Here is a 26,157-nt window from a genome sequence, read left to right as displayed (position 1 = left end):
TCGTGTCACAGAAATGGTAATTCTCTTTTCAGAGGATAAGATAGTCGACGGTTCCGTCGTCGACGGTTGGATACGCGTCGACGAAATCGGGGTCGAAGAGGAAGCGGTCGACACGCCAGCCGTTGTCATTGTTAAAGTCGTCGTCGACGCCCTCGTCGACGAGACCGTCGTCAACACCATCGTCGACGGTGAGATTGGAACTGCCGTCGTCGGCACCTTCGGCGGCATAGTCGTCGGCACCTTCGTCATCGGCGTCTTCGGTGAAGAAACCGCCGTCGACGGAACCTTCGTCGACGACTCCCCTGTCGACGGGATCGTCGATGACATCAATGCAGACTGATTTTTTCGTCAACGGAACCTCCGTCGTCGACGTCTTCGTCGTCGAGGACTTGGAACTCCTCTCAGAAGATTGGGAGGAAGGCTTTTTGAGGGCTGTGACAGTCTTCTCACCTTTAGAAGGCGAATCTGGTCCTACCCTCACCTTTACACCTCGGTGAGGAGATTTGCTGGAACCTGGGCTCTCAGACTCACTGGGGGTCTTTTTTGAGGCCTTGGAAGATCTTTCCATAGAAGGTGAAGGGGAACCCCTACCCCTTTTCACTGACCTTCTTGAAGAAGCCATCGATGCTGCATCCTCACTGTCACTGGAGACAGTATCTTTCCTGGTTTTCAGTTTCTGGAGCCATGTCAAGAGTCTTCCCTCACGGTCCCGGAGGGTCTTGGCCGAAAAGGTGCGACAGATTTTACAGTCCGCAGCCTGGTGGTCAGGATAGAGGCAGTAAATGCAGTCTTTGTGCTTATCCTCCACAAAAAGCCTTTTCTTACCACAGGTGGAACAAGGTTTGAAAAGGGCTTTTTTCTTCTCCATTTCTGACATCCTGGAAGGCAGCCAACAATCCTGAAGTGAAGTTGAAGATTTTCAAGTAGAAATCCTGAAGAAATTCTTTGTAAAAGTAGAAGTTGAGCAGAGCTCAAAGGAGACTACCTAAGCACAACGTGCGGTAGAAAATCTGAGGCTCTGAGGTTCCTTCAGGAAGGTTCTAAGGGGTGAGGCACTTCTGATTGCCTGAGGCTGGTCTTTTTTACACAAAGAGGGTGATATGCTACAAAAGGGAATGAGGCCTAGGCCTTTTTCCTTGGACTTTTGTACCTACAGCTATGGTATTTTGTTACCAAGACTCCCATTTCGACGACGGGGAATGATACAAAGCATGGGAATCTATGAAAGTTCCAAAACTGGGGTAATACAGATTTCCTAATTGAGATTCTCTCCGAAACAATTGGAAAGTCAGGATTCCTAATGTATGAAACTCAAGAGTTTCATTAACAATTCCTTGTGGGGCGCAAAAAGACCTACTTCGTGCATTTTTATGAGGTAGGTCTCAATTTGCGACACTTTAGGATTCGCAGCCCTTACAGGTCAGCAGACTGCCAGGTCCGACTGCAATTTTAATAAAGCAATTTATTTTTAAATGCAGCCTGTTTTCCTTAAAGGAAAACAGGATAAATTTAAAAAGAAAAAATTAAACTTGGCAGTTCTGTGGGACCACTGCCTACTCTCAACTATTGTTTTAACATTCTCAATGGGGAAGGAGTCTCCAAGGACTCCATCCCCTTTATTATTAGGTTACCCCAGTTTGTAACTGGCGGTAAAGTATTACTGTTCTGTGACAGGAATTTTGTCACAAATGTTAATGCATTCCATTTTGATTCAGTATTTGAAATGGACTTCCCTTTCCGATACTGAATCAGTATTTGGTAGCAATACATATACATCAGAAAGAGCATTTTTCCAGTTGCAAATGGCCGGATTCTGCAAATCGAGCCATTGGCAACGGGAACAAGCATTTGCAATGCAATAGGTCTCGCATTAGTAAAGTTAGAGGTATTAGTATTGTAAATTACAATTTTTTTATTTATGTTTTTGTTTTGAAAATAGCGAAATTAATAACTGTCATTTACAGTGCCAATAGTGTTAACTTTTGCAAACGTGACACCTATAGCATTTGTAATGCAATATGTGTTGTATTTACATGACTTGGATGTATTAATATTAAAAATAACAATGGGTTGTATTTTTTTCAATAATTAATACTTAAATAAAAGTTATTGTAATTTATAATGGCAATAGCTTAAATTTTTGAAAATAACTTTTTGGAAGATTATGTTTAGTGTATTTTATTGTGATGATTTGTAATAAAGTTTTAAACATTGAGAGAACATATTTGAATCAGTGGTTGTTGAATGGTTGCACAGATTGATGCTGTGGCGGCGATGAGTGATGCTGTAGCGTTCAGTGATGCAGTGGTAACGCATAGTGATGTTGTGGTGCCCCTGAGTGATGCTGTGGTGATGTGATGGATAGTGAGGGCGATGGAGGGCAAAAGATAGAGACAGGGCAAGAGGGCGAGGGATGGAGTGTGGGCGAGGGATGGAGTGTGGGCGAGGGATGGAGTGTGGGGCGGGGGAGGGATGGAGTGTGGGGCGGGGGAGGGATGGAGTGTGGGGCGGGGGAGGGATGGAGTGTGGGGCGGGGGAGGGATGGAGTGTGGGGTGGGGAGGGACCGAGGATAGAGCCCACAGCTTTAATGCTTTCAAATGTACTTTCCACATTATAGATTTTTCTAACCAAATACCCAGGTATTTGTACTCCTTAACTATCTCAAATTTTACGGAGGCACAGAACCAGTCGACAACCTTCCTTTTTACCGAAGCACACACTCTTAGTTGTTTCCAGGTTTACTGTTCACCAAATTGTCTGCATAAAGTAAGCATGCCACATGCATAAAGTAAGCATGCCACATGCATAAACTAAGCATGCCACATGCTTCCCATCTATTTTTGGACTGGCACCCCTCACCGTTCTCAGAGTGGCTGGCAGATCCGCGATCAATAAGGAAAATACCCCTGCCTTTATGTGAAAGTGATCCTTCTGTATCCAAAACAACCGGTCCCCAATTCTGAGAGGAAAGCAGCCAGCGCCCTCCAACACCCCCAGGCACTACGGCTTGTGTATACAACATTTATCTCACTCAGGTTTGACTTTTTCATTCTGCAGATAAAAGGCACTGGGGGAGGGGGACGCACAGGGCGCTTCGCCATGCCCACACGGAGGTAGACGCACAAAGCTTTAAGCGCACCGCACATTGTAATTGTATAACTTAATTATTCAGATGACTCTGCCCTGTACTCTTTCCCAACACACTTTATTCTGCAGCCACGTCATAGGTCTGCTCAGCTCGAGAATAGAGATCAGATTGCAGGTAACTGCAAGCGCCTCGAAGCCAGTCCTGGGTCCCTTACCTGCTCGAGTATCTCTGCGCGGGGCCGACCAGGAGGTGTCCGCGTGTTATGTCTACAGCGAATGCATTAATTTTAAACACCTCAGAGTTAGTGCGTGGGCTGAAGAGCCCGGAAACACATGGCAGTGACTGCCCCTTCGTGTCTCCGAGCTCCACGGTCAGTGAAACCCGCGCAGCGTAAAGAACCGGATCACGAGAGGGCCCCTGGCGTTCCATTCAATAACACTCGGAATTCTGGGAGTTGTAGTGCTGGGTCAGCAACAGACTACGATTCTGATCTCGACTAATAGGCAAACTGGCACTGGGTGTCCAAAAAGAATGGAGAGCGGAGGGTCACGCTCCTTGTGACAGCAGAGATGGCTCTCAAAAACAGTCATCTGTAAAATAAAGAGCAAAGGACTGTATCACAATGTCCGAGCTGGAACAAACGATGTGATCCTGGGCGAATCCCTAGCTCAACTCCGGAACCATGGATGCACCTAGAAGCCCTTCAGTTGACAGGGTGCACAAGAATATGTATTCATTTAACAATCCACCCCCTGGCTTAGTGAGCATGTATACGCTGGAGATGGAACTGTAGAGGAGAGGTTCAGCCTTAAAGAAGAGAAATCTATGCAAGTTTGTCTCGTGTCCCATGAAACCGGTTCTACTGATAAGGTCCATTAGACCAGCGGTCATTACACCACACGTATAAAGTGCTTAAAAATCCAGCACGGGCCTCCGTGCACTCTTGGAACTAAATAAGACAGACAGTGAGAAAACTGAAAAAGTATTAATCACCCGAGGGCCGGTAGGGGAGGGGGAGTCGGTTTCGTTTAGATGGTTTTAAATATAGCACCCACACTGATGTTGACCACTTCATAGCTCCTTCCGCATGCGCGGTGCATTCCAAACTTTAAGCGCCAAAGGCGCACAGGGTTTTCCGGCCCCTCCCTGGCATGTTAAAATGCGTCCAGCTCCGGGTCTTATTTGATTGAGCAGGAACCTGTCCACGGCTGCTGGCACGAGCGGGCAACGCCGTGCGCATAAGTCTGTTACTGTAAGACAATCTAGAGAGAAGAGCTCGGCACTACAATCAGCAGAGCAGCCAATAGCGGGCGAGTGATCAAGACTGCGCCAAAGGGCCCCCTCCAAAGACAGTGGTGCAGCAAACGTGCCGCAGTCCCTTGTGCAGGCACAGAAAATGGATACTATGAGCCCATGGTGGATCGTAAAATAAGGCAAGAATTGGGCTTTTTTTGGGGCCCTCTAGCCACTGGGCTCTGGTGCGACTGCACCTGTGGCACCACTGGTGACTACGCCCCTCAAAACTTGCATTGGTTCAGGGAACCTTTAAGTAAGTTGCGTCTACGTGATGGAGGTCCGTACGCACTTTGCCACTGCCAGAACCCTGGTGGGCTAACTGAAGCCCCTGGACGAAGCATGCGGTAGAGGGTAAGTTGCCTACCACCCTCCCTCACCCGGGCACCTCCAGACCTGCCCAGGACACACCGTTCTGACTGGGGGTACCTGCGCTCCCAAGAATAACACAACACCTGAAGTGCAAATAAAAGGGGCCCGACTCATCTTCAGCCAGGCAGGACAGGTTTCACACGTTTTTACGACGGAACCCAGCCAGCCTTGTATCACTATGTGCTTGGCCTCGAAGGGAAGAAGTGGAAGGATTTTTTTAATCATCCTGAGGAGGCCAAAGCAGATCGCTGACACCTTGGAGGCCGCTCTTTTGCACAAGGGAGACCACTAGCTGGGTGTCATCCGCATAGGTAATGATGTTAATACCATGTGGACGAACAATCCCAGCCAGCGGTCTCATGTATGCCTAAAGAGCGTGGGGCTCAGTGAAGAGCCCTGCGGCACCCCACAGCCCAACGGCTTGCTTGAAGAGACAGATGTGCCTTCGAAAACCTGGAAAGTTCGATCACTTAAGAAGGACTTGAACCAGGCCAAGGCTTCTCCTGATATTCCTAGGTCAAAGACGGTTTAGAAGGATTTTATGGTTTACCGTGTCAAAGGCGGCGCTCAGATAAAGGAGGATCACTGCCACTGATCCTCCCTGATCCAAGATCCGCCTCGCCGCCTCTGTTACAGCCAACAAGGCAGTCTCCGTCCCATGTTTGGGGCGGAAGCCCGTCTGGGAAACGTCAAGCAGATGGTTACGCTCGAGAAACTGAGTTAAAAAGATGTTGATGTGTTTCTCGAGGATCTTGGTTACCCAGGGGAGCAGTGAGATCGGGCGATAGTTGTTGGGGTTGCCCGGATCTAGGGAGGGTTTCTTAAGCAATGCCCGAACCATGGCATGCTTCCAAGCTGGTGGTACCGTCCCAGTCATTATGGAGGAGTTCAACAGCTCCATAAGTGTGGGAAGGATGGCTTTATCGGCCAAGACCAACGTGCTTGGAGGAGCAGGGTCACATGGGGAGCCAGATTTTATATGATGAATTAAGAGCTTGAGTGTTTCAGAATTCAGCAGAGGGAGATGGGCTAAGTTGTTTTGAAGAGAGTCTCCTGTTTTCATGGCCGTGTCAGATCTTTGAGTGGGGAGTTCTGCAACTGGGTCCAGAAAGGAGAGCTAGATTGTGTTTATTTCATGGAAAAAGAAGTTGGCCAATTCATTGCATCGGGAGAGTGGGTTGTAGTTAACTGCCGAAGGGGATGGAGGCCTGGTCAGAGTTTTTACTATCTTGTATATCTCTTTAGGCTTGGACTTGGCCGACATTACCTTATCATTATAAAAGGCCGATTGTATAGCTTTTATTTCAGATTTATACGTCCTAATGGCTTCCCTGTAAGTAGCTTTGTCCGCAGTGTCGTAGGTCATGCGCCACTTTCTTTCCAATCTCTTACAAAGACGTTTTTTTGTCACTAAGCTCTTCTGAATACCAGGGCGCTGTTTTCTGCTGCCTTTTTGAACCAGAGGTTCGGAGGGGAAGAATCGAGTCCAAGGAACTTGTAATCCATTTGTCAAACAAATTATTATTAACGATAGGGTCACAAGGGAGTGAGGGTCTGGTGGTGGTAAGGGTATTGGACCAGTTATCTACATGAAGCTTAGACCAATTGCGTGTTCTACGTGAGATAGAAATGAGAGGGTGGTTTATATGTGGTCCAAATAAAAGGTACCAGAAAATGGTCTGTCCAAGGGAGGCAATTAATAGTGCCCACTTCGAGATATTCACAGTTGCTAAATACTGGGTCTAAAAGATGACCTTTAATATGTGTTGGAGATGGAACAAGTTGCTCCAATTGAATAGCCGCCAGACTTGCTACAATTTCTGAGGCGGTGGTATCTGAGATGTTATCAAAATGGACATTAAAGTCTCCGAGTAGCGTTAAATTCGCAGGAGATGTGACCAGTTCTGCCACAACAGAGGGGAGAGCTGTTTGAAAGGCTTTGCTTGATCCAGGAGGGCGGTAAATAAGAGTACCGGTAAAACTATTGTTAGGATAAAATTCAATAACAAATGACAAGCTATCACAGTCAGCGATGGGCTCCGACAAACAGCGACATGCATTGATGTCCTTGTATATAATAGCAAGCCCTCCGCCTTTACCCTGAGGGCGATCTAAACGGGCTACCTGGTAGCCTGGTATAAGGGCTTGAACCAGGTCCGGCTGGGAGTCTTGGGTCAAGCAAGTTTCAGTCAAAAAGACTGCATTAGGACCAAGTTCTTCCAGCAGCAGAGATATTTCTAAACTATGTGTTGGGAGGGACCTACAATTAAGAAGAAACATGCGATAGTCCCTTATATCAGGCTTGGTCAATGGACTGATAAGCTCAGTCTTACAGTAAGGGCAGAAACGAGGAGTCTCCAGAGGGTGGAAGTGGTGACAACAACTTACTCATGTGGAGGGACGTAGTTGATATAGGAGATCCCTGCTGTAATGCTTCCTCTGTTTTAATCAAGGAGCAGGGAGTTGGCCCCTGGTCCCGGTCGGGCGCAGACGGGCTTGCATTTGGCGCGCTTTTGGCACGCCGCCGGCGCGCCCGCTGCACCAGCGGGGATAGGTCTTCATTATATAGGGCCGAAAAGGGGCGGGGATACCGCGAACAGCTAGTGCGCTCACCTCATTCACGCTTAAGATGGCGTCCAACCCTGTATGCGCCTGCGTGAAATCGGGGTTCTAGCCACGGCGAGGGAGCCAGGAAAAAGGTGGGATTGTAGCAATCACAACCTCACACACAGTAATACATTTTAAAAACGTTAAGATTTTGAGCCTAACCCCCGGCTTCCGCCTCAGGGGAAAACAAATTTAGTAGTAAGGACAGGACAGTAACAAAAAAAACACGCAAGAATGAGCACTGTATAAAATAATAACAGAGCAAAGGTATTAAAATGTGATGTTCCTTAACATATTTGAGACTAACTGGTTGACCTGAATAATCTAGACAAGTTTACCTCATTTTAGGAATGCAGCACAGTGGCTTCCAGAAATTACTATTTCTAGTAACCCAAAAAGCCACTCGTTAAAAAAGAAAGATATAAACTTTTAAGGGCCATTGATTTAGATGCTGAAACAAATTTGACAACTAAATAAATGCAACTGTTTAACTAAGATGGAAACATACAGCTATTAATTCGACTTCAGATGGTGGATATCCTCTACCTTCTTTAAAGAAATCTCTATAATGACTTCGAACAATACTTTCCATAATGATTCGGTGGATACTTGCAACAAGATCGCCAAGTATTTTGCTGGCAGGATCACTGACATTTATGCCAACTTCTCGGGTAATATAAAACCAGGACACAGCTTTGTTGAGAAGGGAGATGCCGCTTCCACAGACTTCTGCCTGTGTAATTTCACGGTCCCTCCCCCGGAAACCTTTATAAAAACATGCCAAAGCATTAAATCTGGCTCCCCTCGGGACCCTGCTCCTCCCAAAATAGTAGCTGCTAGTCTAGCTGTCCTGGAGCCGCACCTTAGATATGTGTTCCAAATCTCCTTCTCTACAGCCTGTCTGCCTGAAGACTGGAAAAAAGCAATCGTACTTCCTATAAAAAAAAAGCCCAATGTGAGTCAGGAAACCCTAGAGAATTTAAGACCTATATCTCTGCTACCTTACCTAGCAAAAGTCGCAGAGAAAATAGCCAATACTCAACTTATGGCTCACCTTGAATCTCAAAATGCTTTACATAGCTCTCAGTCTGGCTTTAGATCAGGCTACTCAACAGAGACAGCGCTCCTGAGAGCGACTGAAACCTTACGGGAGGGAGCAGATGAGGGTAAGACCATGGCACTCATTATGTTGGACCTCAGTGCCGCGTTTGACACTGTACCACACTCCATCTTGCTACAGTGTCTAAACAAAGCTGGGGTCCCCGGGAAGGCATTGGGTTGGCTGAAAGCTTTCTTAACCAACCGGAGCTTTCAGGTTCCGAGAGGCAACTTTCTCTCGGCAGCATAGCTTTAGACCAGGGGGTACCTCAGGGCTCGGCCCTGAGTCCCACCATGTTCAACCTCTACATGGCCCCGCTGGCAGGGGTGGTCCAATCGTACGGCGTAGAGCTAGTCTCTTACGCCGACGATACCCAACTGCTGATCTCCCTGTCCCAAGCCCCCTTCTTGGCTGCCGAAAACTTTAAAACCTGTATGAGCGATCTTGCAGATTGGATGACCCAACACTGCCTCAAACTTAACGGCTCTAAAACTGAGGTGTTAATAATTGGAGGCAAGGATACAAGCTGGACCAAAGAGTGGTGGCCATCCTGTCTGGGGTCTTTACCCACTCCTAGCAGAGAAGCTAAAAATCTAGGTGTATGGGTGGATACCAAACTCTCCTTTGACAGTCATGTAAACAAAATTGTAGGGAAGTGCTTTGGGGTCATGAAAACTCTCAACCGTACCCTGGACCTCCTCCCTTTGGAGGCCAGGCGTACCATGACTCAGGCCCTAGTAACTTCTCGTATGGATTATGGCAACGTGCTTCTTCTTGGTACTTCGGAAAAGAACGTTAGGAGACTGCAGGTACTACAAAATTCAGCAGCACGGTTAGTATTGAGACTTCCTAGAAGAGCTGCTTCTAAACCCACCCTGGCAACCCTTCATTGGCTGCCTATTAGGAAGAGAATTCTGTTTAAAGCACTCCTCTTGTGCTATAGAATTATCTCTCATAAAGCACCATCCTACTTGTCTGACCTAGCTGTTCCGTACGAGCCAAACAGAGCACTTCGCTCGATGGGAAAGGGCCTCCTCATGATCCCCCGTATAACAAAATCCAGAATGGGAGGTCGGTCTTTCCGTTCCCTGGCAGCAATCAAATGGAACTCCCTTCCCACCAATATTAGGCTAGCAAATAATGAAGCCACCTTCAGAAAACTACTAAAAACGTACCTATTTGCCCTTTAGGCTCCCTACCTCCACTGTTCTCTGACACTTTCCTTTAGCGCGGGGATACGCCGGGAGGCGTCACCAGGCGCTTTATAAACCCCTTTATTATTATTATTATTATTATTACCTCAGTGACACAAAGTGCAATAAGAGAATGACAGAAAACAAAAAGGCAATAGATGGGACTTGTGAAACAGCAAGGTCTTTTGTAAATCACTAATATTGGTCAACAACTGTTTCAAGGCTCAGACTGATGGCCTTGAGTATCAGAGGTGTATATAAAGTACAACTCAAAGCTGTGAAATATAATTATATTCCCAACAATACACTGGTTTCATTCAGTACCTTCATATGTATCCGATGCACTTGCCAACTTGCTCTCGGGGTCCGAAAGAGTTTCAATTGGTGGTAACAGCTCTTCATCCAAACAAACTGATGGACTTTCTAGAAGGCGGGTTAAAAGATCAAAAGTAGTCTTTTAATAATCAATTTTTATTGGTTTTATGGTAAACGAAAAATACAGGTTGCCCATCTATACAGTCCATTAAGTTACCAACCCCACAAAATTCTAGATTTACTGAAATACAGGACAAACAAGACCAAAATCCCACCAGTTACAGGTCAAATCCATTTGTGACTACAAGGACACCCTACGGCAATGTACATAGGTTCATCTACAACAATCAATCGTCACTCGTCAGTCAGCCAGTTCAGTTGGATCTGCAGTTTTCCATTTCTGGGCAATGTCCCTTTTGGCGATCACAGGTGGCATTCAAAATTAGGCTGCAATCCCCTCAACTTAATTCCAAGTCATAGAGCACCCCCAGAAGCGCCTGTCTGGGTGACACTTAGATTCCATCCTACACCCCCAAGATTATAGTTGGGGCCCCTTCAATCTTCTTCCAACATTTGGCAATTAGGGGGCACTGCCAAGTCATAATACAGGTCAGCGTCAGGGCATGAATTTGAAACGAGAAAAAGTGTTATAAAATAAAAGGCCACCAGAGAGTATGCCTTTAGATAGCTCAAGTTAAGGAAATTAATAGTAACATAGCATTTATTGAAAGAAATGATATGTTTATTTAAGGAACAATCTGGGGGCCAGATGTACAAACATTAGGAAGAAAACAAGTTACTTACCTGTAACTTTGGTTCCCCAGTATTGGTAACTTTCATAGATTCCCATGCTTTGTATCATTCCCCGTCGTCGGAATGGGAGTCTCGGTAACAAAATACCATAGCTGTAGGTACAAAAGACCAAGGAAAAAGGCCTAGGCCTCATTACCTTTTGTAGCATATCACCCTCTTTGTGTAAAAGAGACCAAACTCAGGCCTCAGCCAATCAGAAGTGCCTCACCCCTTAGAACCTTCCTGAAGGAACCTCAGAGCCTCCGATTTTCGTAGCCGTTGTGTACTTAAGACACCATATCCGTTGTAGGCTGAGCTTTCCTCGGAGAGGTGGGCGGGCGCATGCGAATCTATGAAAGTTACCAATACTGGGGAACCAAAGTTACAGGTAAGTAACTTGTTTTCTTACCCCAGTATTGGAACTTTCAAATATTCCCATGCTTTGTATCAGAGTAGCAAGCAGTTAGCAACAAAACCACATTTTGCATCATCATAATATAGCAATAGGCAACATGACGAAGATACAAAATCTGAAAGACTGAAGGTGGGAAAGAAAGGAAAGCTCACCACTCATTGGAAGAGGTTCCTCAGGACAGCCTGTCCTAGTGCCACATCACCTTGTTGTAGGGACTCCAAGCAGTATGCCTGGTAAATGTGTGAACGCTGCTCCAGGTAGCAGCTCTGCAAATGTCTTTGATCTGTACCCCTGCGAAGAGGGCTGTAGAAGAAGCCACAGATCTCGTGGAATGCGCTCGAACCTTTCCAGTCAGAGGTTTTCCTGCAGCAGTGTGACAATGCAGAATGGCACTCGTGATCCATCTGGAAATGCCCTGCTTGGAAAGAGGAAGGCCCTTGCTTGGACCTCGGAAGGCAACAAATAACTGAGAGGTTTTCCGAAAACTTTTAGTACGCTCCAAATAGAATTTCAAACACCGCTGCATATCGAGCGAATGTAATGCCCTCTCTGCTGGTGTAGCCGGTTGAGGAAAGAACGCCTTCCGAATGACCGGCTCATTCAAATGGAAGTCCGAGGGGACTTTAGGCATAAACCTCAGGTTAGTTCTCATGATGACAGTGTTTCTCTTGAATTGAAGGAAAGGTTCTTGGGTAGTCAAGGCCTGTAATTCACCCACACGCCTAGCCGACGTGAGAGCGAGGAGGAGAGACAATTTCCATGAAAGGTATTTCATGTCAGTACGATGGATTGGTTCAAACGGGCTCTTCATGAGTTGAGAAAGGACTAGATTCAGATGCCATGTTGGAGGCGGTGGTCTCACTGGTGGATAAACTCTGAACAATCCCTTTAGAAATTGTTTGACAATTCTGGATGACCACAAGGAGGGTCCAGAGCCAGTCCTCCTGAATCTAGACATTGCCGCCAAGTGGACCTTAATTGATCAATGGGCAAGTCCCGATTTGGCCAAGGACAGCAGATGAGGAAGGATCTGATGAGGCTTGGGAGCGAAAGGATCAATGCCTTCTTTCTTGCACCAGCAACAGAATCTCTTCCACTTAAGATGGTAAGTTCTGTTCGTAGAAGGAGCTCTCGCCTGAGAAAGGACCTCCTTAATCTCACTAGAAATGGGTAGGTTCATAAATTCTCGCTGCTCAGGAGCCATGCAGTCAGGTGTAGGGACTGCGGATCCGGGTGCCAAACTTGTCCCTCTGACATCGTGAGGAGATCTGGAAGTACCTCCAAAGGAAGAGGAGGGGCTATCGAGAGCAGATGGAGTTCCGTGAACCAGAACTGCCTCGGCCACGCAGGGGCTATAAGGATCATCCTGCACGGCTCCACCTTGATCTTCCTGATGAGTCGTGGGATCAGAGGTATGGGAGGAAAAGCGTAGATAAATGTCCTCGACCATGCTATCGAAAGCGCACTCCCCAGAGAACCCCGATGGGGAAGCCTGCTTCCATAAGACCGGCATTTCTTGTTGGTCGGAGTGGCAAAAAGATCGATCTCTGGTCTGCCCCACTGGTTGAAGACCTCCTCCAAGACTCTGATTCAATTCCCATTCATGGCTGACTGAGGATGACCTGCTCAGTCTGTCGGCATTTTCGTTGAGGACGCCTTGCAAGTGTTCCGCTCTCAGCGACACCCTCTGAAGGATCGCCCATTTCCAGATCTGCTGAGCTTCTTGCGACAATGGACGAGATCTGGTTCCCCCTTCCTTGTTCACATAGTGCATGGCCGTGGTGTTGTCCGTCCTGATAAGCACATGTGAACCTTTCAGGCGAGGAAGAAAAGCTTGCAGAGCCAGTCGTATCGCCCGTAGCTCTAACAGGTTGATGTGGAGGCATTTCTCCTGGGGCGACCAATGACCGCTGACATGCAGGTCTTGCATCACTGCCCCCCAACCCTCCAATGACGCGTCCGTTGTAATCACTTGCGGAGACGGGTCGCTTGCGAAGAATAGACCTTGGGACAAGTTGTCTGGATTTGTCCACCATAAAGCTGCTTCCTTCATGCTTGGAGTGATCATCACTCTGTCCTCGAATGAACCGTGGACCTGCTGCCACTGGTTGTCTAGTTGCTCCTGCAGAGGACGCATTCTTAGTCTGCAATGGGGAATTAGTGGGATACACGATGAAATCACCCCCAGCAGAGACTTGTAGCGGCGAACTGAAAGACACTTTTTTGTTCGCAAGTCCTTAGCCAGGGTTTGTAATTTGTCTCTCCTTTCCCGAGTAGGGAAGGCTCTTGAGACCTTGGAATCCAAGATGGCTCCCAGGAAGCAAGCCTTCCTGGACGGGAGCAGGGAAGACTTCTCGTTGTTCAGAGTGAGCCCCAGATTCTGAAACAAATTGGTACAAGCTTGTACAGCCTCCAGCGCTGCCTCCCTGGACGGAGCCTTCAGTAACCAGTCGTCCAGGTAGGGGAAGACCTGGAAATGGTTCCTTCGCAGGAAAGCTGCTACTGGCACCAGCACCTTTGTGAAAATTCTTGGGGCTGAATGGCGTCCAAAGGGTAAGACCCTGAACTGAAAATGGCTCTTGGCTACTGTGAATCGCAGAAACCTTCTGTGTGCTGGGTGAATCGGAATGTGGAAATACTCATCTTTGAGATCGAGCGTGGCCATGAAATCCCCCGGGCTGATGAGCGTCAAGATGTCCTGGAGAGAGACCATCCGGAAGGACAGGAAGATGAGATAGGTGTTTAGCTCCCTGAGGTCTAAAATGGGGCGCCACTTTTCTTGCGTCTTCTTCACCAGGAAGAACCTGGAAAAAAATCCTTGTCCCCTTTGGTTTGCAGGGACCGGCTCTATCGCTCCTTTCCGGAGTATCTGTTGGACCTCGAGCCGCAGGAGACGCTGGTGTTGCGATGGAATGGCTGCCGGGGGCTTGGGTGGAGGGACTTGCGTGAATTCCAGGGTATGCCCTTTCCGAATGATGTTGAGCACCCAACGGTCCGATGTTATCCTGGACCAGTTGTGAAGGTATTTGGTGACCCTGCCTCCAACTGATGATCTCTTGAAGGAGGGTCCAGTAGGCAGAGACAGGAGGCCGCTATTGGCGTTTGGACGAATCTCGTCATCTTCCAGCCTGTTTCCCCTTATTGTAAGGCCTGGAGTAGTTGGTAGACTGGCCTTGCCGCTGTTGATAAGGCTGACGGTATTGCTGGGAACCGGAGCCCGTGGAGGAATAGCGTTATTGGTGATAGGATCCTCTGTAGTTACCACCTCTACCTCGGGATCCTTTAAAAGGAGACTTTTTGTATTGAAGGGTCCCTAAGGACCTGGCAGTCTGTCCTTTATGTCCTGAAGAGTGTCGTCAACAAGCTTGCCAAATAATGCTTCCCCATCAAAGGGAAGATCCAGGACCTTGTTTTGAATTTCAGGCCTAAACCAAGTAGCTTTGAGCCACCCTTGGCAGCGGAGGACTGCCATCCCAGCCAATGAACGGAACGCCGTCATCGCAATATCCATTGCGCAGTCAATGATTTCCATTGACGTTGCTTCTCCCTCCTGTAAGATTTTCTTTGCCTCAGACGTAGATTCCGGAGGCAGCTGGTAAAGGTATGGAGCGACATCACACCAAAGCTGGCGGTCGTATCTACCCATGATTGCTAGGACATTTGCCGTTCGCACCAACAAACTTGCCATCGACGAGAATCTCTTCCCCACATTATCCAACCTCCGCCCTCCCTTGTCCGGAAGAGTTGTTAAGGGAGCAGAGGGGTTACGGGATTTCCTCTGCGCAGCTTGTGAGATCACAGAGTCTGGTCTGAGATGACCCGTCAAGGCTGCCGGGCCATCAGCTGGTGCCTAGTATTTTTTCTCCAGATGCGGTAGCACCGGGACCACCGTCGCCGGGTTTTTCATGGCTTTTAGGCCCTCCTTCCACACATGATCCACAATAGGAATCGACCTAGTTGATTTCATGAAAGGCTCCTTGAAATCCTATAAAAAGCAATCCGTGGCAACTTTAGGCATGGCTAATTTGAATCTCGCCGCGGCTCTCTCCATCAGCTGATGGAAGCCCCCAATGTCTGCAGGCGGGGAATCCGCCGGATCTGGGACTGGCGAAGCTGGATCCGGAATGATATACTCGTCATATTCAGTATCGGGAATAGAGCCATGATCTGATTGCTGACCCTCATCCGAGGAATCATCAGGGACGTCTTGTAACCCGGAGGACTCATGATGGATGGACATTTGAGGCAGAGGGGAAACTTGAGCTGGAATGGAAGGCGTCACTAGTGAGGCTGACATCTCTGCAGGAGTTACTGGCGTTGACTGCACCGGAATAGGCACACTTGCCTTAGATTTATAGTCCTGCAGCATCTTATGCAGATCCTGGAGAAAAGAAGATGGCACTGAAACCATTTCCTGCTCAGCATGATGTTGCGACTGGGCCGACTGATGATGGCTCACATCCTTGTGTCCGTAGTCGCCCTCAGAGTCCGTGTCCTGGCATTTGACTAAAAGTTGGGAGGGACTATCAGCGTAGCTGTATGAGTCCTGGTCCTCCTCCTCTGAATCTCCTTCTTGCAGAAGCATGGTTGACAGTAGGAGACATAGCCTGCGGAGAAGTAACCTCCGGCGTGATTCGTGTCACAGAAATGGTAATTCTCTTTTCAGAGGATAAGATAGTCGACGGTTCCGTCGTCGATGGTTGGATACGCGTCGACGAGATCGGGGTCGTCGAAGTAGTCGACGAGGAAACGGTCGACACGCCAGCCATGGTCATTGTTAAAATAGTCGTCGTCGACGCCCTCGGCGACGAGACAGTCGTCGACATAGTCGTCGTCACCATCGTCGACGGTGAGATTGGAACTGCCGTCGTCGGCACCTTCGTCATCGACACCTTCGGCGGCATCGTCGTCGGCACCTTCGTCGTCGGCGACGCCCTCGCCGGCGTCGTCTTCGGCGTCATCGACGGTAAAGAAACCGCCGTCGACGGAACCTTCGTCGACGACTCCCCTGTCGACGGGATCGTCGATGACATCAATGCAGACTTTGATTTTTTCGTCGATGGAACCTCCGTCGTCGACATCTTCGTCGTCGAGGACTTGGAACTCCTCTCAGAAGATTGGGAGGAAGGCTTTTTGAAGGCTGTGACCGTCTTCTCACCTTTAGAAGGCGAATCTGGCCTCTCCTTTACACCTCGGTGAGGAGATTTGCTGGAACCTGGGCTCTCAGACTCACTGGGGGTCTTTTTTGAGGCCTTGGAAGATCTTTCCATAGAAGGTGAAGGGGAACCCCTACCCCTTTTCACTGACCTTCTTGAAGAAGCCATCGATGCTGCATCCTCACTGTCACTGGAGACAGTATCTTTCCTGGTTTTCAGTTTATGGAGCTATGTCAAGAGTCTTCCCTCACGGTCCCGGAGGGTCTTGGCCAAAAAGGTGCGACAGATTTTACAGTCCGCAGCCTGGTGGTCAAGATAGAGGCAGTAAATGCAGTCTTTGTGCTTATCCTCCACAAAAAGCCTTTTCTTACCACAGGTGGAACAAGGTTTGAAAAGGGCTTTTTTCTTCTCCATTTCTGACATGTTGGAAGGCAGCCAACAATCCTGAAGTGAAGTTGAAGATTTTGAAGTAGAAATCCTGAAGAAATTCTTTGTAAAAGTAGAAGTTGAGCAGAGCTCAAAGGAGACTCCCTAAGCAAAACGTGCGGTAGAAAATCTGAGGCTCCGAGGTTCCTTCAGGAAGGTTCTAAGGGGTGAGGCACTTCTGATTGCCTGAGGCCTGAGTTTGGTCTCTTTTACACAAAGAGGGTGATATGCTACAAAAGGGAATGAGGCCTAGGCCTTTTTCCTTTGTCTTTTGTACCTACAGCTATGGTATTTTGTTACCGAGACTCCCATTCCGACGACGGGGAATGATACAAAGCATGGGAATCTATGAAAGTTTCAATACTGGGGTAATACAGATTTCCTAATTGAGATTCTCTCCGAAACAATTGGAATGTCAGGATTCCTAATGTATGAAACTCAAGAGTTTCATTAACAATTCCTTGTGGGGCGCAAAAAGACCTACTTCGTGCATTTTTATGAGGTAGGTCTCAATTTGCGACACTTTAGGATTCGCAGCCCTTACAGGTCAGCAGACTACCAGGTCCGACTGCAATTTTAATAAAGCAATTTATTTTTAAATGCAGCCTGTTTTCCAAAGGAAAACAGGATAAATTTAAAAAGAAAAAATTAAACTTGGCAGTTCTGTGGTGTGAGAAGTTGGCCTGATACATGATGCTCACTAATTCTAGTGATCACCTTGTATCAGTAAAAACAACCCCTTATGGTGATTGGTTGTAAGTCAACCTGATAGACCAGCTATCCTAGTAGCGTGGACAAAAGCAGTCTTTAGGCTAAACTCTTTTGGCATGTGAAGCCAGCTGTTTTACCACAATATAACCCCTTGAATACCAGATGAAAGGACACCACACAGGTTGTTATGAAAATAAACGATATATTTATTAATAACAAACACCTCTGAAGTCTTTATGAGATCAGAGGGCTAAGCACATGACAATACTACAAAAGAAATATGAGCTCGCACAATATATACACAAGTGCCTTAGGGGCACGACAAACCATATACTCAAAACAATGGAATGCGAGGAAAGTAAGAACTGTAAGGAGATCCAAAGGCTGGAGGATCGGTGGGTCTACGCTACGAACTAGGTAAGTAAGGAGCAGGAGGCCCACGGGACTCACGTGCAGAGTGGAAACTCTCACGCGGGATGCGTACCAACGTCTATGGATGCTACAGTTTACAATGTTACGGATTCCGGACGAACCCGGCTGGATGGAGGGAAAACAGTGGACCTGGACACTAGGATAGTGAACACAGACTTCAGCACCTAGAAGCTTTAGTTACCCAACCCACAGGCTGCGGGTGCATAGAGTTGAAGTAGTGTCGGGTTTGCTGTGTTGATCCCGGTGATGCCTGAAACAAGAAGTTGCTGGCAGGCAGCCAGATGGAGGAGTCCGGTGGTTCCAAGGATGGAACTGGAAGATGGAAGTCCTGAAAAGGAAGTGGACAGAGTCTTGGTCACTAACCAGTGATGGTGCTGGAACCAGGAGGGAACCAGGTGCTGTCGCCGCGTTCAGATGAAGAAAGGGTCGCTTCTCTCTGTAGCTGCGCGGACCAGGAGCTGTTCTTCACGACCCGGCTGGAGGCACGAGCTGTCCCACGTAGTCTGCTGCTGTTGGCGGTGTCGGATCGTCGATCGGGACAACAGGCCTTGGCTAATGCAAGCCACGCGGTGGAACAAAGATGGCGTCTTGTGTGGACCAGGAGGGTCCAGGGTGCTCCTCTTTCACAAGGAAGCAAGGGCCAGTCTGGGGGACCAGACTAGCAGTGTCGAAATCTTCGGGTCGTCGTCTCAGAGGTCACTAGTCAGCCGACAAGTGACCAGACAACAGGAAAGCAGCAACCAAGCAAAAGGGCCCGCACGCAGATTACGGGGATGCTGGTCTTTGGTGCAGGAGCTGCGTCGGTGTGGGGCTTCTCAGTCCCCAATGCACACTCGAGGAACCCTCAGGGGTCGTGCTGGAAGCGCTGTGCAGGTTTCTTCAAGATGGCCGTCTCCACGTTGCTCGTTGCACCCACGGGTCCCAGCTGTGCTGTGGATGTGGGTAGAGGTCAGAGAGGTTTGGAGGTCCAGGTCTTGTCGAGCTGGGTCGTCAGATTCCAGGAAGGAAGGACTTGCAGCAAACCGCACAGGAGCTTGATGGTGCCTGCGAAGCAGGATGGTCACTCCCTGACCATAGGGGAGATTCTTCAGTCTTCTGGTGTCCGGGAGGTCGAAGGTCAAGAGTTCTTCGTGGAAGTTGTCAAGAGTAATCTAATTGGGAATGGGACTAGCTCCTACCTTTATTCAGCTAAAGGGGGCTGCACTACGACTAGGTCCCTCCCCTGGGTGGGACCAGGAAGGGGGGTGGCTACACCCCCTTTCCTTTGTCCAGTTTCCCGCCAGAGCTGGGGCTGGAGTGCCCCAGCAACTGGTTGGAACCGGTGTATGCACAGGGCACCTTGTGTGCCCCAGGCATGTCTCATTCCTTTCAGCCTTGGCCTACCTAATACACAAAATCCTGTCTGGGGTGGTGCTAGCACCTCCCAAGGCAGGAAACCCTTTGTCTGAGCCTCCCTTGCTGGAAGGACTCCCAGCAGCAGGAGGTCAGACTTGTGTCTGTGGTGGCAGCATCCATTTTGTGATGCTGAGGCTCGAGTTAACTTTAACCGGGGTTCACAGTTACATACATGTCGTGTCCCTCTAAAAGGGTGGAATGCTAACCCCGTCGCCAGAATTGGCGAGGGGTTAGTATTCCAATTCATATGACACCTTACTTGACATGTTTTGATAATGCTGTGCCAAAGTTAGCATTTAACCGCGAGGATTATAATGCACTTAAGAGTATATGGTATAGCGTTATCATGGAACAGCTATTAGGACTTGGTTCCGTAAGCTGCAAACGGGCTCAGCTCATGCCAGAGCACCATCTCACATAATTCCAAGCACTCTGCCTTCAGGATTGTTAAGGCCTCCCATAGGAGTGACTTATAGGAATATATGTGTCCATTTTAGAGTTAGATATAGGAATACTATATCTAAAGCAAAAGGTGTTTACACCACCTTGCCCCAGCTGTCGTGCAGCCAGTTGTGTCAGTTTTGGGTGGCCAGCCAGGGGTGGCATAATACATGCTGCAGCCCCTGGTAGGCCCTGGGTACACCTATGCCCTGGATACCTAAGGTATGCTGTACAGGGACTGATAAAGTGGCCCAGTACCAATTGGTAAATGCACCTAAGGTACATGCTTGTCAATTTAGAGAGAGAACAGCTAGGCTGTGGGTCTGATTAGCAGGCCCACAGCCAGGGAAAGTCGTAAACCAGTGAAGCAAAAAGCAAAAATCTGGGGTGGCCATGGGATTGCAGAACCCACTCTCCTACATGTGGGACCACTGCCTACTCTACACAACTATTGTTTTAACATTCTCAATGGGGAAGGAGTTTGCAAGGGACTCCATCCCCTTTAATATTAGGTTACCCCAGTTTGTAACTGGCGGTAAAGTATTACTGTTCTGTGACAGGAATTTTGTCACAAATGTTGATGCATACCATTTTGATTCAGTATTTGAAATGGACTTCCCTTTCCGATACTGAATCAGTATTTGGTAGCAATACATATACATCAGAAAGAGCATTTTTCCAGTTGCAAATGGCCGGATTCTGCAAATCGAGCCATTGGCAACGGGAACAAGCATTTGCAATGCAATAGGTCTCGCATTAGTAAAGTTAGAGGTATTAGTATTGTAAATGACACATTTTTTATTTTTGTTTTGAAAATAGCGAAATTAATAACTCATTTACAGTGCCAATAGTGTTAACTTTTGCAAACGTGACACCTATAGCATTTGTAATGCAATATGTGTTGTATTTACATGACTTGGATGTATTAATATTAAAAACAACAATGGGTTGTATTTTTTCAATAAGTAATACTTAAATAAAAGTTATTGTAATTTATAATGGCAATAGCTTACACTTTTGAAAATAACTTTTTGGAAGATTATGTTTCGTGTATTTTATTGTGATGAAAATACAAGAACAGAAGTGAAATATTAACTTTTTTTGTGACATTTGTAATAAAGTTTGAAACATTGAGAGAACATATTTGAATCAGTTGTTGTTGAATGGTTGCCCAGATTGATGCTGTGGTGGCTCTGAATGATATTGTGGCGGCGACGAGTGATGCTGTAGCGTTCAGTGATGCTGTGTTAGCGCATAGTGATGTTGTGGTGCCCCTGAGTGATGCTGTGGTAATGTGATGGATAGTGAGGGCGATAGAGGGAGGGCAAAAGATAGAGACAGGGCAAGAGGGCGAGGGATGGAGTGTGGGCGAGGGATGGAGTGTGGGCGAGGGATGGAGTGTGGGCGAGGGATGGAGTGTGGGGCGGGGGAGGGATGGAGTGTGGGGCGGGGGAGGGACGGAGGATAGAGCCCACAGCTTTAATGGTTTCAAATCTACTTTCCACATTATAGATTTTTCAAACCAAATACAAATACCCAGGTATTTGTACTCCTTAACTATCTCCAATTTTACGGAGCCACAGAACAAGTTGACAACCTTCCTTTTTACCGAAGCACACACTCTTAGTTGTTTCCAGGTTTACTGTTAATCTCTTCCGAGTATAGTACTCACCAAACACTAAGCTTTCTTTGCAGACCCATTTCAGTTTGGTCCACAATCACCAAATTGTCTGCATAAAGTAAGAATGCCACATGTATAAAGTAAGCATGTGTGAGAAGTTGGCCTGATGTGCAGTGCTCACTATTCTAGTGATCACTATATATCAGTCCAAACAACCCTTATTGATGATTGGTTGTAAGTCAACCTTATAGACCAGCTATCCTAGTAGCATGGATACGAGCAGTCTAAGGCTAAGACTCTAGAGGGCGTGTTAAGCCAGCTGTTTTACCATCACATTACCCCTTGAACACCCAGTGAAAGGACACCACACAAGTTGTTATGAAAATAAACAGTGTATTTATTTATAACAAGACTACCCTGGCTCTTTATGAGACAGGGAGCTAAGCACACAACAAAACTCTTACGAAAATACTTAAGTTAGCACGTTATACACAAATGCCCGAGGGGCACGAAAAACCATATACTCTAAAAGTGGAATGCGAATTACTAGCAGGTAAGTAACAGTTCTAATAGGCTTTGGAATCGCTAGGACTGGACTAGGGAATCGTTAGATTACTACTAGGAGGCCCAGGGGACTCGGGTGCAGAGTGTGCACTCTCACGCGGGATGCGGGACAAAGTCTATGGAAGCTAGAATTCACAAAGTTAGTGTTCACGGGCGAACCCGACCTGGTAGGAAGAAAACGACAGTGGATCCTGACCCTTGGATAGTGAGGCTATGCTGGGACACCGAAGTGCCGAAGTTACCTAGCCCAGGGGCTGCAGCTGCATAGGTCTGAAAAGACGTCGGGGATCTCGTTGCCGGACCAGGAGCCTGGAAGGAAGAAGTTGCTGGCAGGCGACCAGTGAAGAAAAGTTCGATGGATCCAAGCCTGGATCAAGGAAGAAGAAAACCTGAAAGCAGAGGGGACCAAGTTCTTGAATCACTAGCCAGTGATTAAGGGGGCACCAGGATGGCACCGGGCGAAGTCACCGCAGTCAGGTGAGTGGGCGCTGCTGGGCTCTGCAGTCTCTCGGACCAGGAGGCGTTGTCGGCGACCAGGATGGAGGTGCGAGCTGTCCCACGAAGGTTCTTGCTGTCGACGTCGCTGGACCCAGGATTGGGCAACAAGTCTTGGCAAATGCAAGGCCCACGCGGTGGACCTAAAATGGCGTCTTGGGCGGACCAGGAGGGTCCAGGGTACTTCTCCGATGGAGGGAAGCAAGGGCCAGTCTGGAGCAACCAGACCAGCAGCAGAAATGTCGTCGGGCGTCGTCAGGAAGGCCACAAGCCAGCGGGCTAGTAGCCAAACAACGCGGTGAGCAGTCAAAAGCAGAAGGGCCCCACGCAGATCGTGGAGATGCTGGGGGGCTGCTCTTCGGTGCTGGAGCTGCTCAGGGTGGGGGCTTCTCGGGCCCCAAAGCACTCACCAGGAATTCACTCGGCGGGCTTGTTGTTCAGAAGTCGTGCAGTCTTGAAGATGGCCGGTCCCTCGAGGTCTCGTCACACCCACGAATCTCAGCGTGACTGATGATGTAGGTAGAGGTCAGAGGTGCCAGGGAAGCCGGTTCTCGTCGAGCTGGGCAGTCGGATTCCGGAGGAAGGACTTGCAGCAGACCGCAGTGTTCTGTAGATGGTGCCTGCGGATGCAGGGTGACTACTCCTTAGTCACAAGGGAGAAATCTTAGGAAGAAGTCTTGAGTTCCTTTCGTGGAAAGTAGTTTCAGGATTCAAAGATGATCTGATTTGGAAGGGGGCCAGTTCCTACCTTTATCCTGTAAAAAGGGGCTGGCACGCGACTAAGTCCTGCCCTAGGGGTGGGACTAGGAGGGGGGTGGTTACACCCCCTTCCTTGGCGGGCTTTTCCCCAGCACAGGGTCTGGAGTGACCCTGGAACTGGTTCCAGCCAGCCTATGCACAGTGAGCACCGGGGTGCCACGTGCAGTCACCTTCCTCTAAAGCCCTGCCTACCTACAATACACAAAACCCTGTCTGGGACGGTGCTGGCACCGCCCCTGGCAGGAAACCCTTTGTCCTTATCTCCTGCTCTGGGAGGACTCCCAGCAGCAGGAGGGCAGACTTGTGTCTCGGTGGCAGCATCCATTTTGTGGATGCTAAGGCTCTGTCTGACTTTTAACCGGGTTATAGGTTACATGCATGTCGTGTCCCTCTAGAAGGGTGGAATGCTAACCCCGTCGCCAGAATTGGCGAGGGGTTAGTATTCCAATTCGTATGACACCTTACTCGACATGTTTTGATAAAGCGATACCAGAGTTGGCATTTAACCGCGAGGATTATAATGCACTTAAGAGTATATGGTATGCGATATCATGGAAACGGCTAAGGGATGGATCCCGAAAGCCGCAGACAGGCTCAGCTCATGCTAGAGCACCATCTCACACGATTCCAAGCACTCTGCCTTCAGGATTGTTAAGGCCTGCCATAGGAGTGACTGATAGGAGATCTGTGTGTCCATTTTAGGGTTAGATATAGGTATACTATATCTAAAGCAAAGGGTGATTACACCACCTTGCCCCAGCTGTCAAGCAGCCAGTTGTGTCAGATTTGGATGGCCAGCCAGGGGTGGCATAATACATGCTGCAGCCCCTGGTAGGCCCTGGGTACACCGATGCCCTGGGTACCTAAGGTACACTGTACAGGGACTGATAAGGTGACTCAGTATCCAATTTAGATATGTACCTAAGGTACATGGAATCCATTTTACAGAGAGAGCAGTAGGCCTGGGGCCCTGAATAGCAGGGTCCCAGGTCAACTAAGTCAGAAAACCAGCAAAACACCAGGCAAAAAGTTGGGGGCAACCATAGTCAGGGATCTACCTTCCTACAGCATGCCACATGCATAAAGTAAGCATGCCACATGCTTCCCATCTATTTTTGGACTGGCACCCCTCACCGTTCTCAGAGTGGCTGGCAGATCCGCTATCAATAAGGAAAATACCCCTGCCTTGATGTGAAAGTGATCCTTCTGTATCCAAAACAACCGGTCCCCAATTCTGAGAGGAAAACAGCCAGCGCCCTTCAACACCGCCAGGCACTACGGCTTGTGTATACAACATTTATCTCACTCAGGTTTGACTTTTTCATTCTGCAGATTAAAGGCACTGGGGGAGGGGGGCGCACAGGGCGCTTCGCCATGCCCACACCGAGGTAGACGCACAGAGCTTTAAGCGCACCACACATTGTAATTGTATAACTTAATTATTCAGATGACTCTGCCCTGTACTCTTTCCCAACACCCTTTATTCTGCAGCCACGTCACAGGTCCGCTCAGCTCGAGAATAGAGATCAGATTGCAGGTAACTGCAAGCGCCTCGAAGCCAGTCCTGGGTCCCTTCCCTGCTCGAGTATCTCTGCGCGGGGCCGACCAGGAGGTGTCCGCGTGTTAGGTCTACAGCATTAATTGTAAACACCTCAGAGTTAGTGCGTGGGCTGAAGAGCCCGGAAACACATGGCAGTGACTGCCCCTTCGTGTCTCCGAGCTCCACGGTCAGTGAAACCCGTGCAGCGGAAAGAACCGGATCACGAGAGGGCCCCTGGCGTTCCATTCAATAACACTCGGCATTCTGGGAGTTGTAGTGCTGGGTCAGCAACAGACTACGATTCTGATCTCTACTAATAGGCAAACTGGCACTGGGTGTCCAAAAAGAATGGAGAGCGTAGGGTCACGCTCCTTGTAGCAGCAGAGATGGCTCTCAAAAACAGATATGTGTAAAATAAAGAGCAAAGGACTGTATCACAATGTCCGAGCTCGAACAAACGATGTGATCCTGGGCGTGGATGCACCTAGAAGCCCTTCAGTTCACAGGGTGCACAAGAATATGTAATCCACCCCCTGGCTTAGTGAGCATGTATACGCTGGAGATGGAACTGTAGAGGAGAGGTTCAGCCTTAAAGAAGAGAAATCTATGCAAGTTTCACCGGTTCTACTGATAAGGTCCATTAGACCAGCGGTCATTACACCACCGTGCTTAAAAATCCAGCACGGGCCTCCGTGCACTCGAGGAACTAAATGAGACAGACAGTGAGAAAACTGAAAAAGTATTAATCACCTGAGGGCCGGGAGGGGAGTCGGTTTCGTTTAGATGGTTTTAAATATAGCACCCACACTGATGTTGACCACTTCATAGCTCCTTCCACATGCGCGGTGCATTCCAAACTTTAAGCACCAAAGGCGCACAGGGTTTCCCGGCCCCTCCCTGGCATGTTAAAATGCGTCCAGCTCCGGGTCTAATTTGATTGAGCAGGAACCTGTCCACGGCTGCTGGCACGAGCGGGCAATGCCGTGCGCATAGTGCCAATATCGGCCCCCACCCAGACCTTTATTTAATACCACCAACTCTTTCCCCAATAACTGACACCACACAAGTTGGAGAAAGTTGTTGCAATTTTATTAGCATAACTTTATGCCAACATGTTGGGTTATCTTACGGGCAATCCAGAGCAGGCCGACCCTCGCGACCCGCCCACCTGATGAGTCATAACCCCCGCGGTGTTAACCTTGGGGCGTTGTCAGTTTCTGGGGGGAAGGTCTAACCCCTCCCCCGGCGAACCCTTCATTCGCCCATTACTCAGGCCCCCCCCCCTCGGGGGGGCGGAGCGTTGGCAACCCCCGGTTGCTCAGGTGCACAACCGCCCGAAGGACTAACGGGGTGCCGTCGGTCCTCCAGGATCCGCCGTGGATCTCCCTGGGGGATAATTCGCTCATGCACCCTTTCGGTGCTCCTGTCGAGGGTACCCTTGA

General features: G+C 48.5%; 1 protein-coding gene across 14 annotated transcripts in view; it reads right to left on the bottom strand.

Annotated features, from left to right (window-relative positions):
- Positions 1 to 26,157, bottom strand: part of TDRD6 (tudor domain containing 6) — a 2,679,339-nt gene that overhangs the window by 1,895,100 nt on the left and 758,082 nt on the right. For all 14 annotated transcript variants that reach the window (XM_078647669.1, XM_078647663.1, XM_078647665.1 and 11 more), the window contains one exon: positions 9,978 to 10,076. In XM_078647669.1, the coding sequence (XP_078503795.1) occupies positions 9,978 to 10,076 (99 nt within the window). The remainder of the gene's footprint in view (positions 1 to 9,977; positions 10,077 to 26,157) is intronic.

Source organism: Lissotriton helveticus, chromosome 6, assembly GCF_964261635.1.
Source record: "Lissotriton helveticus chromosome 6, aLisHel1.1, whole genome shotgun sequence".
Taxonomy (NCBI): Eukaryota; Metazoa; Chordata; class Amphibia; order Caudata; family Salamandridae; genus Lissotriton; species Lissotriton helveticus.
The sequence above is the reverse complement of the archived record's forward strand: the minus strand, read 5'-3'. Positions and strand labels throughout refer to the sequence as shown.